This window comes from Lucilia sericata, unplaced genomic scaffold (assembly GCF_015586225.1).
Source record: "Lucilia sericata isolate MDLA Ls3-8-SP2 unplaced genomic scaffold, ASM1558622v1 Contig001075F_arrow, whole genome shotgun sequence".
NCBI classification, from domain to species: Eukaryota; Metazoa; Arthropoda; class Insecta; order Diptera; family Calliphoridae; genus Lucilia; species Lucilia sericata.
In genome coordinates, this window is record NW_023995052.1 from 146,200 (window position 1) to 166,586 (window position 20,387).

General features: G+C 31.7%; 1 protein-coding gene across 1 annotated transcript in view; it reads right to left on the minus strand.

Moving 5' to 3' along the window:
• The window catches only part of LOC119609872 (putative GPI-anchored protein pfl2), a gene marked incomplete at its 5' end in the record, with an annotated part of 103,773 nt that extends 85,027 nt beyond the window's left edge, over positions 1 to 18,746 (minus strand). Inside the window, 2 exons of the mRNA XM_037964865.1 lie at positions 17,547 to 18,231; positions 18,464 to 18,746. Coding sequence (XP_037820793.1) covers positions 17,547 to 18,231; positions 18,464 to 18,746 — 968 coding nt within the window. The remainder of the gene's footprint in view (positions 1 to 17,546; positions 18,232 to 18,463) is intronic.
• Between the last annotated feature and the right edge of the window lie 1,641 nt (positions 18,747 to 20,387).

The following is a 20,387-nucleotide window of genomic DNA, read 5'->3' on the forward strand; positions in this document are numbered from 1 at the left end:
TTCAGTTTTAGTATGCTTCCGTCTGTTCAGTTCTAGTTCAGTTCTAGTTCAGTTCTAGTTCAGTTCTAGTTCAGTTCTAGTTCAGTTCTAGTTCAGTTCTAGTTCAGTTCTAGTTCAGTTCTAGTTCAGTTCTAGTTCAGTTCTAGTTCAGTTCTAGTTCAGTTCTAGTTCAGTTCTAGTTCAGTTCTAGTTCAGTTCTAGTTCAGTTCTAGTTCAGTTCTAGTTCAGTTCTAGTTCAGTTCTAGTTCAGTTCTAGTTCAGTTTTAGTTCAGTTTTAGTTCAGTTCTAATTCAGTTCTAGTTCAGTTCTAGTTCAGTTCTAGTTCAGTTCTAGTTCAGTTCTAGTTCAGTTCTAGTTCAGTTCAGTTCTAGTTCAGTTCTAGTTCAGTTCTAGTTCAGTTCTAGTTCAGTTCTAGTTCAGTTCTAGTTCAGTTCTAGTTCAGTTCTAGTTCAGTTCTAGTTCAGTTCTAGTTCAGTTCTAGTTCAGTTCTAGTTCAGTTCTAGTTCAGTTCTAGTTCAGTTCTAGTTCAGTTCTAGTTCAGTTCTAGTTCAGTTCTAGTTCAGTTCTAGTTCAGTTCTAGTTCAGTTCTAGTTCAGTTCTAGTTCAGTTCTAGTTCAGTTCTAGTTCAGTTCTAGTTCAGTTCTAGTTCAGTTCTAGTTCAGTTCTAGTTCAGTTCTAGTTCAGTTCTAGTTCAGTTCTAGTCAGTTCTAGTTCAGTTCTAGTTCAGTTCTAGTTCAGTTCTAGTTCAGTTCTAGTTCAGTTCTAGTTCAGTTCTAGTTCAGTTCTAGTTCAGTTCTAGTTCAGTTCTAGTTCAGTTCTAGTTCAGTTCTAGTTCAGTTCTAGTTCAGTTCTAGTTCAGTTCTAGTTCAGTTCTAGTTCAGTTCTAGTTCAGTTCTAGTTCAGTTCTAGTTCAGTTCTAGTTCAGTTCTAGTTCAGTTCTAGTTCAGTTCTAGTTCAGTTCTAGTTCAGTTCTAGTTCAGTTCTAGTTCAGTTCTAGTTCAGTTCTAGTTCAGTTCTAGTTCAGTTCTAGTTCAGTTCTAGTTCAGTTCTAGTTCAGTTCTAGTTCAGTTCTAGTTCAGTTCTAGTTCAGTTCTAGTTCAGTTCTAGTTCAGTTCTAGTTCAGTTCTAGTTCAGTTCTAGTTCAGTTCTAGTTCAGTTCTAGTTCAGTTCTAGTTCAGTTCTAGTTCAGTTCTAGTTCAGTTCTAGTTCAGTTCTAGTTCAGTTCTAGTTCAGTTCTAGTTCAGTTCTAGTTCAGTTCTAGTTCAGTTCTAGTTCAGTTCTAGTTCAGTTCTAGTTCAGTTCTAGTTCAGTTCTAGTTCAGTTCTAGTTCAGTTCTAGTTCAGTTCTAGTTCAGTTCTAGTTCAGTTCTAGTTCAGTTCTAGTTCAGTTCTAGTTCAGTTCTAGTTCAGTTCTAGTTCAGTTCTAGTTCAGTTCTAGTTCAGTTCTAGTTCAGTTCTAGTTCAGTTCTAGTTCAGTTCTAGTTCAGTTCTAGTTCAGTTCTAGTTCAGTTCTAGTTCAGTTCTAGTTCAGTTCTAGTTCAGTTCTAGTTCAGTTCTAGTTCAGTTCTAGTTCAGTTCTAGTTCAGTTCTAGTTCAGTTCTAGTTCAGTTCTAGTTCAGTTCTAGTTCAGTTCTAGTTCAGTTCTAGTTCAGTTCTAGTTCAGTTCTAGTTCAGTTTAGTTCAGTTCTAGTTCAGTTCTAGTTCAGTTCTAGTTCAGTTCTAGTTCAGTTCTAGTTCAGTTTCTAGTTCAGTTCTAGTTCAGTTCTAGTTCAGTTCTAGTTCAGTTCTAGTTCAGTTCTAGTTCAGTTCTAGTTCAGTCTAGTTCAGTTCTAGTTCAGTTCTAGTTCAGTTCTAGTTCAGTTCTAGTTCAGTCTAGTTCAGTTCTAGTTCAGTTCTAGTTCAGTTCTAGTCAGTTCTAGTTCAGTTCTAGTTCAGTTCTAGTTCAGTTCTAGTTCAGTTCTAGTTCAGTTCTAGTTCAGTTCTAGTTCAGTTCTAGTTCAGTTCTAGTTCAGTTCTAGTTCAGTTCTAGTTCAGTTCTAGTTCAGTTCTAGTTCAGTTCTAGTTCAGTTCTAGTTCAGTTCTAGTTCAGTTCTAGTTCAGTTCTAGTTCAGTTCTAGTTCAGTTCTAGTTCAGTTCTAGTTCAGTTCTAGTTCAGTTCTAGTTCAGTTCTAGTCAGTTCTAGTTCAGTTCTAGTTCAGTTCTAGTTCAGTTCTAGTTCAGTTCTAGTTCAGTTCTAGTTCAGTTCTAGTTCAGTTCTAGTTCAGTTCGTAGTCTAGTTCAGTTCTAGTTCAGTTCTAGTTCAGTTCTAGTTCAGTTCTAGTTCAGTTCTAGTTCAGTTCTAGTTCAGTTCTAGTTCAGTTCTAGTTCAGTTCTAGTTCAGTTCTAGTTCAGTTCTAGTTCAGTTCTAGTTCAGTTCTAGTTCAGTTCTAGTTCAGTTCTAGTTCAGTTCTAGTTCAGTTCTAGTTCAGTTCTAGTTCAGTTCTAGTTCAGTTCTAGTTCAGTTCTAGTTCAGTTCTAGTTCAGTTCTAGTCAGTTCTAGTTCAGTTCTAGTTCAGTTCTAGTTCAGTTCTAGTTCAGTTCTAGTTCAGTTCTAGTTCAGTTCTAGTTCAGTTCTAGTTCAGTTCTAGTTCAGTTCTAGTTCAGTTCTAGTTCAGTTCTAGTTCAGTTCTAGTTCAGTTCTAGTTCAGTTCTAGTTCAGTTCTAGTTCAGTTCTAGTTCAGTTCTAGTTCAGTTCTAGTTCAGTTCTAGTTCAGTTCTAGTTCAGTTCTAGTTCAGTTCTAGTTCAGTTCTAGTTCAGTTCTAGTTCAGTTCTAGTTCAGTTCTAGTTCAGTTCTAGTTCAGTTCTAGTTCAGTTCTAGTTCAGTTCTAGTTCAGTTCTAGTTCAGTTCTAGTTCAGTTCTAGTTCAGTTCTAGTTCAGTTCTAGTTCAGTTCTAGTTCAGTTCTAGTTCAGTTCTAGTTCAGTTCTAGTTCAGTTCTAGTTCAGTTCTAGTTCAGTTCTAGTTCAGTTCTAGTTCAGTTCTAGTTCCAGTTCTAGTTCAGTTCTAGTTCAGTTCTAGTGTCAGTTCATAGTTCAGTTCTAGTTCAGTTCTAGTTCAGTTCTAGTTCAGTTCTAGTTCAGTTCTAGTTCAGTTCTAGTTCAGTTCTAGTTCAGTTCTAGTCAGTTCTAGTTCAGTTCTAGTTCAGTTCAGTTCAGTTCTAGTTCAGTTTCTAGTTCAGTTCTAGTTCAGTTCTAGTTCAGTTCTAGTTCAGTTCTAGTTCAGTTCTAGTTCAGTTCTAGGTCAGTTCTAGTTCCGTTCTAGTTCAGTTTTTCTAGGTTCAGTTCTAGTCAGTTCTAGTTCAGTTCTAGTTCAGTTCTAGTTCAGTTCTAGTTCAGTTCTTCTAGTTCAAGTTCTAGTCAGTTCAGTTCAGTTCTAGTTCAGTTCTAGTTCAGTTCTAGTTCGTTCTAGTCCGTCTAGTTCTAGTTCTAGTTCAGTTCTAGTTCAGTTCTAGTTCAGTTCTAGTTCAGTTCTAGTTCAGTTCTAGTTCAGTCTAGTTCAGTTCTAGTTTAGTTCTAGTTCAGTTCTAGTTCAGTTCTAGTTCAGTTCTAGTTCAGTTCTAGTTCAGTTCTAGTTCAGTTCTAGTTCAGTTCTAGTTTCAGTTCTAGTTCAGTTCTAGTTCAGTTCTAGTTCAGTTAAAAAAATATTTTAAGTGTAAGTATATCGCCAACAAACCAGTTTTGAAATAGAGTATTATAAGGGTCGAAAAACTTTCATGCTGTTTTCGTTCATCTAGATGTTTGTAGTTTTTCAAGTTTAAGACAAAAACTACAAACTTTAGAATGATTTTGCCATAGAATAATGTTTGTTGTTCGTGATGTTTTTGTTTGGATTTTCTGCTACGTTTTCTAACATTATTATAGGCACATCTACATATTTTATACTTCTAACAACTTTTTGCTGATGTAGAACCTGTTAAATATCAATTGTAGAACGGGATGAGTGTGTTTGTGACAGTACTGAGTGCTGTTGCATGGAGCTTTTTCCAAGAGTAAAGCAATAACTAAATATGCGAAATAAAACAGAAGTGTAATAAGGAGGAGAAGAGAGTGCAAGGATAAAAACAATGCAAAACTTTATTGAATAGTTTTTCTATAAACAAATCAAATTTGTAAGTTTTTCCTTTTTGCCATTATATAAATAAATGAGTTTTTTTGAACTTTTCTTCATATTTTTTATTTTTTCTCTGCTCTGTTGTGTTGGGTTTTGCTGCAGTGATGAGGATATTGTACGGAAAAAGAAATTAAAAAATATGTTCCCTACAAATGGATGAAACTAGAGACGAAACAAGTAAAAGAGAAAAAGGAAAATTACTTATTGTCTTAATTGCAGTTTTTTTTTCGTAGGCTTTTATTTATTAAAAAGGGGCAATTTATACATAAGTTATTCACTGGAGAAAATTGTTTTCTAAGTTTTATATTTTCTTTTGTTTTATTTGTTTTGCAGACTAATATATTGTTTTGGAACACCGCAGGGTGCTGTGTATATACATATTTTGTAGACAACCTTGGATTTTTTTTAACAAAAATTTTAATGCAAACCTTTTTCAAGGAAAATCAGTAACAATATGTAGTAGTATTTGTTAATTGTATTTTCAGGAATTTTGAAAATATCTGCCTCATTCATTTAAAACTGTCAAGAGGTTTGAATTAATGACACAGAAGTATATATAATGGAAGAACTTGATTTAATAGTAATCATACAAAGTTCTCTACACTCCGCTAGTATTAGGCTCAATTGATTTTGCTAATATTTATGATGGAAATGCTTAATTAACAAGATTTATGAAAAACATGCAGTGTACTTAATCTTAAATCATAATCAACGGTAAAAAATAAACAACCAAATTTTTTTTCTTGTGTTTAAAACATCCTTTTTTTATAAGGTATTTTATTAAAATTCTGTAAAAACAGCATAAAAATAACCAAAGAAGACTATGCATAAAAAACTTTTGCAATATTAAATTATATTTTAAATTAAGTAAGTTTATATACATACATATGGGCAATTCCATGAAAAGGTAAACCACGACTGAAAAAATAAAACCCTTATAAGTTCTGCATTTTTGAAGATAATTCAACAAAATTTGGTATTGATCTTTTGTAGCACCAAAGACGAAGAATGTTGAGAATTTTTGAAATCGGTCTATTTTTACACCTCGCCGCCATACAAATGGACCCGAAAATATCACTTTTTAGCTCATAATTCTGTTAATTATAACACTATCCCTTCAAAAATCGGCAGATCTAAAATGTTTATAAGCCTAAACCATTATGCCGATTTTCATAACGATTGGACCTCATTTGACCCTAGTTCCATTCAAAGTTTAATTTAAAAAAAAAAACAATTAAACATCCGTAACTCTAATCACTAGTATTATGATAAAATTTGGCAAAAATAAGTTTTATATGAATTAAAATCACACCCTCCAATTTTATGAGTTCTATATTTTTATCTATAAATTGCTTAAACATGTATATAGGTCGGCCATATCCGACTGCACTTTCCTACTCCTTTTGATTTGTTGAAGTGTGTGTATGCATATATTTCCAAAATTTATATTTTATAACCTAAAAAAAAATCAGGAGAAAAAACTGTCACATACGATGTGTCACGTACGATATTTAAAAATGTTCATTATAAAATTATATTAATTTTTTTTATTTTATTTTTTTATAATTATTGTGGATTACTAATTAAAAATATGTCCCATAGTGTAAGAAATTAAAACAAACAAGTGCTATATTCGGCTGAGCCGAATCTTAAATACCCTCCACCAGCTACTTTTACATTAATACATTTCTAATTGATCAAATATTTGTAGAAATAAGTTTTCTCAAGTTTTAAATAGTAAACTCCAAAGATTTAAACGGCTTAATTCTATTACAAATCCAAGATTTATTGTACATTACAAACGTCATTTTCTTTTATATTTTTATAGCGCCCTAAGATATGCTTTAGCGATATTTAGTATTTGCATGTATGTGAAAGATATAATTTTGTTTTACACAAATTGATAATGCAACTAGTTAAATACGGTTAAAGCGCTTTTAGGGGTAGGACCTAGTATGAGAGATATGACCATATATAGACCGATCGTAAAAAATTCTTTAAGCAAAATTTCCTTACATGAAAGCTATATTTCAGTCAAATTTTGTATCTATATCGTAGTTTAGTAATAAGTAATGTGTGTTTAAGTGATTTTCTGAAGGGAATCTTGTATGGGACCGACCGCACCCATGTTATGAACCTATAGTGAAAAACTCTTGAAATATAATTTTTGTATACAAAACTATTATTTGTGCCAAATTTTGTATCAATGGCTTTATTTGGTAATGAGTAATGTGCGTTTAAGAGATTTTCGTAAAAGCTATGACCAATTATGTATATAAAGACAAAATTTCAAAATTCTGTATCTATAACATTATTTGGTAGTGGATATTGTGCATTTAAATGATTTTCTGGAGGGGACCTAATATGAGAGCTAAGACCAAATATGGACCGATCGTAAAACAATTTTATAGTGTAATTTATGTATATAAGAGTAATATTTTTGCTAAATTTATGGATATCAAGATTTGGTAATGAGTTACGTGCGTTTAAGTGATTTTCGGGAGGGAACCTTGTAGTATTTATGTACAAAAATAGTATTTATTTATATCACTATTTGGTAATGAGTTATGTGCCTTTAAGTGTTTTTCTGAAAGGGACCTTGTATAGCAGCTATGATCAATTATGGACCGATAGGAAAACAATTTCACAGTAATATTTCTCTGTATATGATCAATACTTCTGCCAAACTTTAGATGGATATCTTAATTTAGTAATGAGTTATGCGCGTTTAAGTGATTTTCGGGAGGGGACCTTGTATGGGGGCTATGGCAAATTTTGGACCGATCAGAAACAATTTTCACAATAATATTTCTATGCATATGGGCAATACTTATACCAAATTTTATATGGATATCTTAATTTAGTAATGAGTTATGCTCGTTTAAGTGATTTTCGGGAGGGGACCTTGTATGGGAGCTATGTCCAATGATGGACCGATCCAGAAAAAATTTTCTCTGAATGAATTCTATTGACATAAGATTTTAATTTGTAATATTTTGTGAAGATATCGACATTGTGACGTTATTAACAAAAACTCCATTTTTCGGGAATATTTACTTTTGTAAATATTCAGAATTTGATAAGGACCCAGAATATATATACTTTGTTGGGTCTCAGATGAACATTTCTTGGTGTTACACACGGAATGACAAAGTTATATGTAACCTCTATCACCACTGATGGTGGTGGAGGGTATAAAAAGATGCACCTACAGAATTCGTTTTTTCTCACTATGATATCACCATATTTTAATCCATATTTTGGCAAACAAGGTTCCGAATAGGATGATTCCTTTTGCAAATATAGTATTCTTTAAATGGAACAGAATGACAAAATTGTTTTCCGAGTACTTATAATTTTACAAAATCTATACCACTCTGAAGGCGTGCGAATGTCACATAAAATCGTATGGAATTGCCCATATGTATATACAAATAAAATAAAAACATTGTTGAAAAATTCTGCAAAACTATATAGTGTTTCTGCAAAATTTAATTAAAAATTTATAGTGTAAAACATCAAGTAATCAATTTTTACAAAAGTTATCAAAATTAACAAAAGGTTTAAAAAATTTAGGTTTTTACATACTTTGTTTTCAAGACAAATTTATGAAAAACAACTAACATTAAAATTTAAAAACTTTTTAGTAGAAAAACATAAATATATTGATGTCAGAAAAATAACACCAGTAACCATCAATAGAATCGATTTGGATAAATTATGAGTTATTTTTAGTATGATAATTTTTATGGAAAATAAGAACATAATATAAAAACAGGTAAGAAATTATTGTCGGGCGAGGCCGACCATATAATACCCTACACCTGTTACAAAAATAAAATGTGATTTATGTGATAATGAAGCATTTAAGTTGAATTGTACCTTGCCTTAGATATACATACTTAAGTCGTTTATTGTTGAATAAAATTGTGGACATTTAAGTGAAATTTCTATGGGCTAGGGTAGGGGCTAGGGTCATATGAGAACCTATTATTATGGAATTCGTGAGGGTCATCAAGTCTTGTATTCAACTTGGTTTTTGCAGCTTTTTGTCGAGATATGAGTATATTAAACATAATTATGAACTTAAAACCCCTATTCGTCGGGTTCAGTTGTATGGGGGCTAGGTGAAATAATGGACCGATGTTAACCATTTTCAATAGGCTTCGTCTGCGATACCATAAAATATCATGTGCCAAATTTCATTGAATTATCTCCAAAATTGCGACCTGTAGTTTGATTACAAGGATTACAGGGCCTATTGGGGGGTTCAGTTGTATGGGGGCTAGTGAAATAATGGACCGATCTTAATCATTTTCAATAGGCTTCGTCCCTGGGACAATAGAAGATCATGTTCCAAATTTCATTGAATTATCTTCAAAATTGCGACCTGTAGTTTGATTACAAGGTTTACATGGACAGACGGACGGACATAGCTAAATCGACTCAGAAAATGATTCTGAGCCGATTGGTATACTTTAAGGTGGGTATAGGACCAATATTATTGTGCGTTACAAACATCAGCACAAACCCAATATACCCTCCCCACTAAAGTGGTGTAGGGTATAATAAAGAAAACAAATTCCTAAAAAATAAAATTTATCTACTAACATTTTACTTTCAAACTGTTTATACCCACCATCAAAAAAGATGGGGGGTATATTGATTTTGTCATTCTACACACGGAATATTGTTCACAGACCCCATAAAGTATATATATTCTGGGACCTCGTAAGATTCTAAGATGATCTAGCTATGTCTGTCCGTCTGTCTGTTGTTGGCACGATAGCGTCCCCCAAAAAAGAGATATTGAGATGAAATTTTTCCAAAATATTTTTTATTGATCAGAAATGTTTGGTATTGAAAATGGGCAAAATCAGTCAACCATTTCACATAGCCCCCCTATGTCGGACATAGGACCACAATTGGCCCTACCCCCCATATAAAGTCCCCCTTTGAAAATTACTATAATTCTGATTACTGGCTTAAACATACGAATATATATACATAGGTTTCATGCAAGCCAATATCTCTCCACCAAACTATATGTGGATCGGACCATAATTGACCCTACCCCCATATAAGGTCCCCTTCAGAAAATGACTTTAACGCTCATTATTGGCGTAAAAATACGAGTATAGCGATGAAATTTGAGTGAAAATCTCTCCACCAAATTTTATGTGGATCGGTCCATAATTGACCCTACCCCCCATATAAGGCCCCCTCCATAAAATTACTTTAACGATCATTACTGGCTTAAAAATACGATTATAGCGATGAAATTTCACAGAACTAAGTTTTATATGAGCCAAAATCTCTCTACCAAATTTTATGTGGATCGGTCCATAATTGACCCTACCCCCCATATAAGGTCCCCTTCAGAAAATGACTTTAACGCTCATTATTGGCGTAAAAATACGAGTATAGCGATGAAATTTATCATAAGTAAGTTTCATACGAGTGAAAATCTGTCCACCAAATTTTATGTGGATCGGTTCATAATTCACCCTACCCCCATATAAGGTCCCCTCCATCAAATTACTTAACGCTCATTACTGGCTTAAAAATACGAATATAGCGACGAAAATTTACAGAAGTAAGTTTTATATGAGCCAAAATCTCTCTACCAAATTTTATGTGGATCGGTCCATAATTGACCCTACTTCCCATATAAGGTCCCCTTCAGAAAATGACTTTAACGCTCATTACTGGCTTAAAAATACGAATATAGCGATGAAATTTCACAGAAGTAAGTTTTATATGAGCCAAAATCTCTCTACCAAATTTTATGTGGATCGCAAGTTTCATGCAAGCCAATATCTCTCCACCAAACTATATGTGGATCGGTCCGTAATTAATCCTACCCCCATATAAGGTCCCGTCCACAAAATTACTTTGACGCTCTTTACTGGCATAAAAATACGAGTATAGCGATGAAATTTCACAGAAGTCAGTTTTATATGAAAATCCCTCTACCAAATTTTTTGTGGATCGGTCCATAATTGCCCCTAGCCGCCCATATAAGGTCCTTCTACAGAAAATGACTTTATCGCTTATACGAGTATAGCGAAGAAATTTGACATAAATAAGTATCTTAGGAGCCTAAACCTTTCCAGCTAATTTTATGTGGATCGGTCCATAATTGACCCTATATAAGGTCCCCTCCATAAAATGACTTTAAGGCTCATTACTGGCTTAAAAAGAAAAGTATAGCGATGAAATTTCACAGAAGCAAGTTTCATACGACCCAAAATCTCTCTACCAAATTTTATGTTGATCGTCCATAATTAACCCTATCCGCCCATATAAGGTCCCCTTCTGAAAATGTCTTTAACACTCATTATTGGGGTAAAAATACGAGTATAGCGAAGAAATTTGTCACAAATAAGTATCTTAGGAGCCAAAACCTTTCCACCAAATTGTATGTGGATCAGCCTTAAGTGACCCTATCCTGCATATAAGGTCCCTAACAGAAAATTACTTTAACGCTCATTACTGGCCTAAAAGAACGAGTAAGGCGATGAAATTCGATATAGTTTTATATGAGCTAACATCTCTCTACAAAATTTTGTGGGGTCCCCATCAGAAAATCACTTAAACGCTCATTACTGGCGTAAATGAAATTCGATGCAATTCGACATAAACTAATTTTAAGCTAAAATATCTCTACCATATTTTATGAGGATCGGTCCATAATTAACCTTAACCCCGTATAAGGTCCCTTTAAGAAAATTACTTTAATGCTCATTACTGGCTTAAAAATACAAGTAGATCTATGAAATTTGAAATAAATAAGGAACTGAAATCTTCCTACCGACTTTTATGAGAATTGGTCCATATGTGTATAAATATATAACCCTACTCCATATATAAATTAACATATTTAATTCGAAAGAGCACTGTCAACAGTTAAACCCCCATTAATGGACCTCTTTCAAATATTACAATGATGTTCTCATTAATATCGATACATAATAATAAAATATTAAAAATATCAAAGTTTATTTATATGGCAGTGATTTGATGGTGCACGCAGAGAAAAAACATGGTTCAAAATGGTTACTGCAACTATCCCATGTTTACTGTAACAATATATTGTTTTCAAAAACATATAATTGTTATTTTATTTAGATTTTAACAATATTTAAGTTACTGTAAACATTTTCATGTTCCAGGCAATTATAAATTTGAGTATAATTCACTGAATCATAATTATTTTTACAACAACTAAATACTGATAACAAGGAAAACATATTCTGTTATTAACAACCATTTAAACTTGCAAATAACCATAATATGTTATGTTATATAACCATTGTATGTTATGTTGTTATAAAAAACCATTATATGTTATGTTGTTATATGTCTGCTGATACATCAACAAATTAATACAACAACAAAACAACTTTTGCTCACAGAGATTACTTTTTCGTGTGTGTTTTTTACGCGACAATAAAATGAATAATTCTCATTTGGTTTATAGCATTAAATGTATTAGTATTTCAGTTTGCATAGAATAATGTAGTTATGTTTTTGTGAATCAAATCGAAATTTGCGAAGTGTGCTAAGTATTGTAAGTATGTAATCTTTATTTATATATATATATTTTTTTTTAACTTTTTTTAGAAACTGTAATTTTACTGCTTCAGTAAATTTATTTTGATTTCGATACATAGTTTTGAACGAAATTTTGAACACATTGGATCATAATATGATCATGTATAACAATATTATTATGATAAATAGAAAAATATTATGATGAAATAATTTTAACGGTATTTAATCATAATATGATATTTTAAATTTGTTACAATAACGATATTATGTTAAGACTACAATCATAATTTTAACCATAATATGTTGCTCTTGGAACATGGTTACCACAACCATGTTTTTTCTCTGCGTGTGGGTATATAAGATTCGGCATAGCCGAATATAACACTCTTACTTGTTTGATATTATTTCCCTGTCAAATAATGTGATGAAAAGCAAAAAGTTATATTGGATTTAAAGGAAAAATTATATAATTTTTTTTACTTTTAACATAACGGAAAATATATTATATATTAAAATATGGCATGACAAAACTTAATCTCGCAAAAAAGCTCCAGTATAAAAGACTTATTTTCCCTTTGTATTCGTATTTTGTTCTATTACAAAAAATATAACAAACAACCGCAAAAATATAGAAAAAAGTACAGACCTTTTTTATTCATAAATAATCCTTCGTTAAGTACAACAACCCCACTTGCCCTTTCATTTTCAAACATAAACAAAACGTGGGAATGACTTTTGTGTCAAAGCACGCTTGTAGTGTTGAGTGTAAGCATATTTAGTGTTTAAGTTGATACATAATATATAGTTCAATATATATAGAAAATTTAAATATTTGCTCGTATTTTGAACAGTAAATTACCACACAATATTGTTTCACTAAATATATCGATGTTGCACAAAAACTGTTAAAATATATTGTGTGTATATATTTTTTTAAAAAGGTAATAATTTTTAAAAACAAAAACACCCAAACGTGTGTTAATAAAACGAAATATTGTAACAGCAGTCAGAAGCAATGGTAACTTCGAATATATAACAGCCAACAAAAAAGGGTTTAATGTATGAAATTTATATTATACATATAGTGTAAAATTTCCTAAAAATGTTTTTGTACAAAAATAAATATAACCAAAAGGGAGAAAACGCTGCTAGAGAAATAAATGTACAGTAATAATAAATAAATTTTATAATAAAACAAAACCACACACTTACAAACTACAACACATTTCTAACAATTGGACACAGTGGTACAGATAAGTAAAACAATATTTTTTGCAAACTTAGTCTATAGAAAAGGATATAAACAATAGAATAGACTAGATTATAGACTAGATATAGACTAGACTATAGACTAGACTATAGACTAGACTATAGGATAGACTATAGACTAGACTATAGACTAGACTATAGACTAGACTATAGACTAGACTATAGACTAGACTATAGACTAGACTATAGACTAAACTATAGACTAGACTATAGACTAGACTATAGACTAGACTATAGACTAGACTATAGACTAGACTATAGACTAGACTATAGACTAGACTATAGACTAGACTATAGACTAGACTATAGACTAGACTATAGACTAGACTATAGACTAGACTATAGACTAGACTATAGACTAGACTATAGACTAGACTATAGACTAGACTATAGACTAGACTATAGACTAGACTATAGACTAGACTATAGACTAGACTATAGACTAGACTATAGACTAGACTATAGACTAGACTATAGACTAGACTATAGACTAGACTATAGACTAGACTATAGACTAGACTATAGACTAGACTATAGACTAGACTATAGACTAGACTATAGACTAGACTATAGACTAGACTATAGACTAGACTATAGACTAGACTATAGACTAGACTATAGACTAGACTATAGACTAGACTATAGACTAGACTATAGACTAGACTATAGACTAGACTATAGACTAGACTATAGACTAGACTATAGACTAGACTATAGACTAGACTATAGACTAGACTATAGACTAGACTATAGACTAGACTATAGACTAGACTATAGACTAGACTATAGACTAGACTATAGACTAGACTATAGACTAGACTATAGACTAGACTATAGACTAGACTATAGACTAGACTATAGACTAGACTATAGACTAGACTATAGACTAGACTATAGACTAGACTATAGACTAGACTATAGACTAGACTATAGACTAGACTATAGACTAGACTATAGACTAGACTATAGACTAGACTATAGACTAGACTATAGACTAGACTATAGACTAGACTATAGACTAGACTATAGACTAGACTATAGACTAGACTATAGACTAGACTATAGACTAGACTATAGACTAGACTATAGACTAGACTATAGACTAGACTATAGACTAGACTATAGACTAGACTATAGACTAGACTATAGACTAGACTATAGACTAGACTATAGACTAGACTATAGACTAGACTATAGACTAGACTATAGACTAGACTTCAGACTAGACTATAGACTAGACTATAGACTAGACTATAGACTAGACTATAGACTAGACTTCAGACTAGACTATAGACTAGACTATAGACTACAGACTAGACTATAGACTAGACTATAGACTAGACTACAGACTAGACTATAGACTAGACTATAGACTAGACTATAGACTAGACTATAGACTAGACTATAGACTAGACTATAGACTAGACTATAGACTAGACTATAGACTGGACTATAGACTAGACTATAGACTAGACTATAGACTAGACTATAGACTAGACTATAGACTAGACTATAGACTAGACTATAGACTAGACTATAGACTAGACTATAGACTAGACTATAGACTAGACTATAGACTAGACTATAGACTAGACTATAGACTACTATAGACTAGACTATAGACTAGACTATAGACTAGACTATAGACTAGACTATAGACTAGACTATAGACTAGACTATAGACTAGACTATAGACTAGACTATAGACTAGACTATAGACTGGACTATAGACTAGACTATAGTCTAGTCTATTTATATAGTAATTAGAATAATTATAACAAATTTAGATAACCCAATAAACTAATAAATATTCTGCTGATTTTACACGTTTTTTCGCAAAATCTTTCTAATATGAAAATTACACTTAAAAATCTGTTACAATATTTTAACACTATTATCTACGTAATACTTTTGTTCCTCTGAAATTCAAATTTTATAAAATCGGATAATATTAAAAGTTTTTGTTAATTGCACTCCTCTTTTAATAAACGTTTCTAAAATTTTCATTTAATCCAATAAATAAATTTAAATTGCATTCTTTACACATGTAGCTATACACACAGCTATTGTATGTATTCCCACATTTGATACTGTTCCTTTTGGCATCATAAACTCCCTTTCAAATAACCATTAGTAGTTTTAATAAATCAAATTTTCTAAACAAACTTTCTCTACAAGAACATCACAAAAATGTATGTTTTATCCGGGCATTTTGGTAGCGGTGAGTTTATCCAACAATTTGACACTAAAAATTAAATTTATTTTTTAAAAAGAGCAAAAAGAGCTAAAAGAACATTTATATGAAATAAAATGAAATGAGGAAACTTTACCATATGGGAGTTTTTTCCCCAATATTCATATTTCATTCTTGGCCAAAATTATATTTTTCAAGTTCGGTTGAATATGCACACACAAACACGATCATACTTATTTATATATTGCACCGGAAATTCCCACGCAAACATATAGTACATATGCCTACATATGTTGGTGTATCTATGAATATTTTGAAAATGAAAAAAACTCATGGCTTGTGTATACGTCGTATAAAAGTTAGTGCATAATATGCTTAACAAACATTGAATGTTGTTACACCAAATTATACGGGATAACTTATTCTCTACAAAGAGGAAAATTGATACACAATGGAGCAGTGCTTATAGGAAATAGAAATGTATGTGTGTATATGTAATTAAGCCCAAATAACACATTACTATCTGATGTTCTCAAATGAGAATGCCGAACCCTATTCAAAGTTCCATCACATCTGGAGTCTTCGAGCTATTATAGCATCCAAAAACTAGGGTTTTTTAACTTTAGGACACGATGATAACATTTTTATCAGGAGCTAAATTACCTCAGTTCACCTAATTTATGTCTGACAAGAACATTCATGATTATGGAACAGATCCATGGGAAAACAAAGCAAATAGTTTTACATTGTGATTACACTGCTTTTATCAACGACATCTGTACGTATACGTGTTAATGATTTATTGATATTACAAATATTAAGTACGCCTAATTTTAACACATAAACAATTGATTTTTTAAATATTTTGCGATTTTGAACTTGAAGATTTTTTTAGAGACAATTTTTGTTCTTTATGACAAAAGCTACAACTTTGTATCAGTAGGGATATTGAGTACCATATGAATTGAAGTCGAAAGAGCTTGATAGACGACATTGCATGTCCGAACTTATATTTAAACTCTATAAAAGAAAACTATTAATGCACAGAATCATTCCTTACAATAAAAAATAGATCGATTATAATAACACAAATCGTAAGAGATTGTGTGTAAAGCACGACCAACCACCCGAATCTACACAAAAATGTCTATGGCGTTAACGTTATGTTCTATATTTTGTGTTATCGCTCTGTTGACAACTGGCTAGACAATCAGAAGGAACCTTGTGATTCGATTAAAGCGAATCATGACCGAAATCGTTCAAAATATGATAACGATCGGTCACATATTGCAATATCTTGAAAGTTTTTTTCACCAACTACAGTAGTAGGACGGGCCTTGGAAATCTTGCCCGTACTTTATCTATTTGATTAGATCCTGGGATACGATGATTACTTCTTTTGGCGCGGAATTCATATGTGATAAAAGACAAAAAAAGTTTTGCCCAAAGTCATGCATTTTTTGTTTCACCAACTACATAGTAGGACGGGAGTCATTTTAGCACAAAAGAGATTATTTTCTCAGGCTCATATCTTACAAACCGTTAGGAGGCAAAGTTGTAGCTCTTGTCATAAAAGACAAAAATTGTCTCTAAAAAATCTTCACGATCAAAATCGCAAAAAACTTAAAAAAAAATGGATTTTTTACGTTTTACAAAAAAAGAAAAATTAGGCGTATACTTAATATTTGTAATATCAATAAATCATTAACACGTATACGTACAAATGTGTTTTTTTTTTCGATCTTTATGACAAGAGCTACAACTTTGCTTCAGAGAGTAAATCCGAACGGTTTGCAAGATATGAGCCTGAGAAAATAATCACTTTTTTACAAAAATTACATCTTTGAGGACCCAGAAAAAAGTGCATGATTTGGGCAAAATTCGTAGTGGTAAACCTATACGGTTATATTTCCATGATTTAAGAAGTTACACACAGTCTTATTTTCTGACAATGTTTCACTAACCTGAATGTTAGTAGTATGTTAAGGACATCTCGCATTTTTGACAAATTTGTTCCCTCATCATGTGATAGCTAATAACAAATCAATGTTGAAAATCATGTTTGCTAGAAAACAATCCTCACCAAATGTCTGTCAATATGACTTATGAAATCATAAACTTTATTAAAGGGTAATTTTATATTTGTTTTGAATTTAAAATTTATGTAATTTTATTAACTTTAAGCCCATTGTGCACATAGTTACATACAGTTATTATGTGTGGTAACAACAATCATTTATTTGTTTTTCTGTTTTTTTTTTTTTTTTAATACATACAATTTATTTTTAGTTGGTTGCAGTTACCAAAATAAATACACAAAATAAAGAGTGAGTGAAGGGAAGAGTGGAAAAAACAGAAAAAAAAATTGGAAAACTTACCGTTATTGTGGCATATGCTAAGCACCAGTAGAGTCATAAATATCACACCATACAATTCATTGAGAATTCTGAAAGCTGGAGCCGGGCAAGTTAAACTATACCATGTGGAGAATGATGATGCTGATGATGATGATGACGGCGTTGAGCAGGAGTAAGAGTGAGTTAAGGAGGAGCTGTTAGCGTTTGTTGTTAAAACCTTGCATTTGGGTTGTAGTAGAGTAGAAAAAGTGTTGCTAGTAGTATTTACATATGAAGGGGTTGTTGATGATAATGTTGTGCTAGTTATTTTTGTTGCTGTTGCAGATGATGATGTTGAAAGTGCAGTTCGTGTTGTAGTATTACTAGAGTTTAGTAGTAATTTTGTTGTTATTTGGGGTTGTGCTGTATCATGTACATGTTCTTGTTTCTGTTGTTGCCTTGTTGTTGTTTTTACAAAACATTTCCCTAGAGCGTATAAATATTTAAGCTGCCATTGTTGAATTTTTTGTTGCTGTTTTAAATGTAATTGAACTTTTTTACTTTTGTAAACATTATTTGTGGCATATTTTCTATTAGATGATGCTACTGCTGCCGTTGCAGTTGTTGTAGTTGTTGCATGTGCTAATTTTGCTGTTGTTTTTATTTGTGTTGTTTGGGATAATAACAGTGTCACTATATTTTTTACTATTAAGCTTATCTTTTCCTGCTACAACTACAATTGTAACAATTACTGCAACATCTATTAAACCTGCAACTGATACTACTACAACTGCCACTACTTTTAGTCATATGGCAGCTACTACGTATACTATTCCAAATATGTAAGCAACATTTACATTTACTAATAAAATATCTTGGCTTATTATTGTATTTGTTCTTTTATTATGTTTATTAATGTACGACTGTAATTTGCCTGTTTTTGTCCTTGTATTATTTACACTTAGTTTACATTTATAACTTTTAGTTGTTTTGTTGGTTCTTGCTACTACTGCTGTTGCCGTTATATTGTCCACCATATTTACAAAGTTGCTGCTGTTGTCATTGTTGTGTAAACATCCGCTACGTCTACGTTTCCTCTTCCGTCTGGAAGTTTTACGTATTTTTCTTCTTAATGCAGTTGGATAGAGACGTGTGCTGGTATTTGTTGCTGAATTTTTACTACTGCTACTACTGTTAAAAGTAGTACTTTTTTGACTGCTACTACTATTTTTACTACTACTACTATTATTATTGCTATTGCAAATATTTGCTGTTGTTGGACATGTTGTTTGTTTGTTTTTTGTTGCACTTGCTGTCGTATTAAAAAAGTTGTTAAAATATTCAAATGTCATTGTTATTTCTTATACAAATGTATGTGTGTTTGTTGCTGTAGTTAAAATATTTATTTAGATTTTTAACATTTTTATGCATATTTTTTTATTATTTTTTTACAATTTATTTATTTATTTTTTATCTTTATATGCTGTTTGCTTAAATTGTTGGCAGATCCCTTATTTGTTTGGATATTTTATCATTTTATATTTTTATTAAACAATTATTTTTGCTGTTTTTTTTTACAAAATTTTAGCTCTTTAAAATTTATATTTTGCAAAAAAAAATTGTTCCATTTATTTTTTATTTAACAACATCATCAGTATCCACATCATCATTGGCCATATTGCCCCAGTCTTTAGTATTTTTTTTTTCAGCTCTGGAAATAAAGTACATAAAGATTGAAAAAATTAATATGTTTGTACGTGGTTTGTGATAAAATATATATTTTTTACACATTAGTTGTTATTAATACATTAACATTAATTGAAAAAAAAAAAAATATTTTGTAAAAAATAAAAACAGATGTTTAATATAGTCAGTTACATAATGTATATCCTTATCGCCTTTATATGTAATACGTATGTATGTAGCTGGGACTATAGTCTGTAGTCGTTAATATGGTTAGGTCTGTAGCCGAGAACATAGTATAGACTATATAATTTCCAATAGTCTAGTTTCATCTATATTGAGACTATGGACTGTGGCCTAAATTCAGACTGAATCACGCCTTAATCAAGACTGTAGACAGGTCTAGCATATAGTCGACTTTATAATCTATTTAAAGAAGAGACGTTCTATAGTTTAGACTACAATCTGCTCCATAGTCTAGACTAAGATATGCTCTATTGTCGAGAATATAATCTACTCTATAGTCGATACTATAGTACTGCCACAGTCTTCTCTTTAGTCTTGACTATAGTCGGGTCTATAGTATTGCCTACAACCGAGACTATAATTATATCTATAGTCGAGACTATAGTCGATTAAGGCTGGTCTATAGTCTTCCCTATAGCATGGCATATATTGTGACTATAGCCTAGTCTATAGACGGTCAGGTATATAGTCGGAACTATAGTTGAGACCATAATCAGGCCTATATTTCAGACAGTAAGCAGCTCAATAGGCAAAATTATAGTATTATCAATAGTCTGCTCTATAGTCCGGTGTATACTCGAAAATTATAAATCAATCTATAGTATGTTATTTACAGTACGCTCTATAGATAAGCCTATATTCTAATCTATAGCAGAGACTGAAGTATTGACTGTAGTCTGGTATATATATATAGAGGCTATTGTCCAATCAATAGTCGAAACTTCTTACAGTAAAGACTATACTCTGTTCGACAGTCGAGACCATAGTGTGTCCTATAATCATTACTATATTCTGTTTAGCAGCCAGGAATTTAGTCAGTTCTAAAGTCGACAATATGCTTTGATAATAGCCGATATTATAATCTGGTATACAGATTGGTGTATAATAGGTTAAAGATCTAAAGTCCAGGCTATAGTTAGTTAGTTAGTTAGTTAGTTAGTTAGTTAGTTAGTA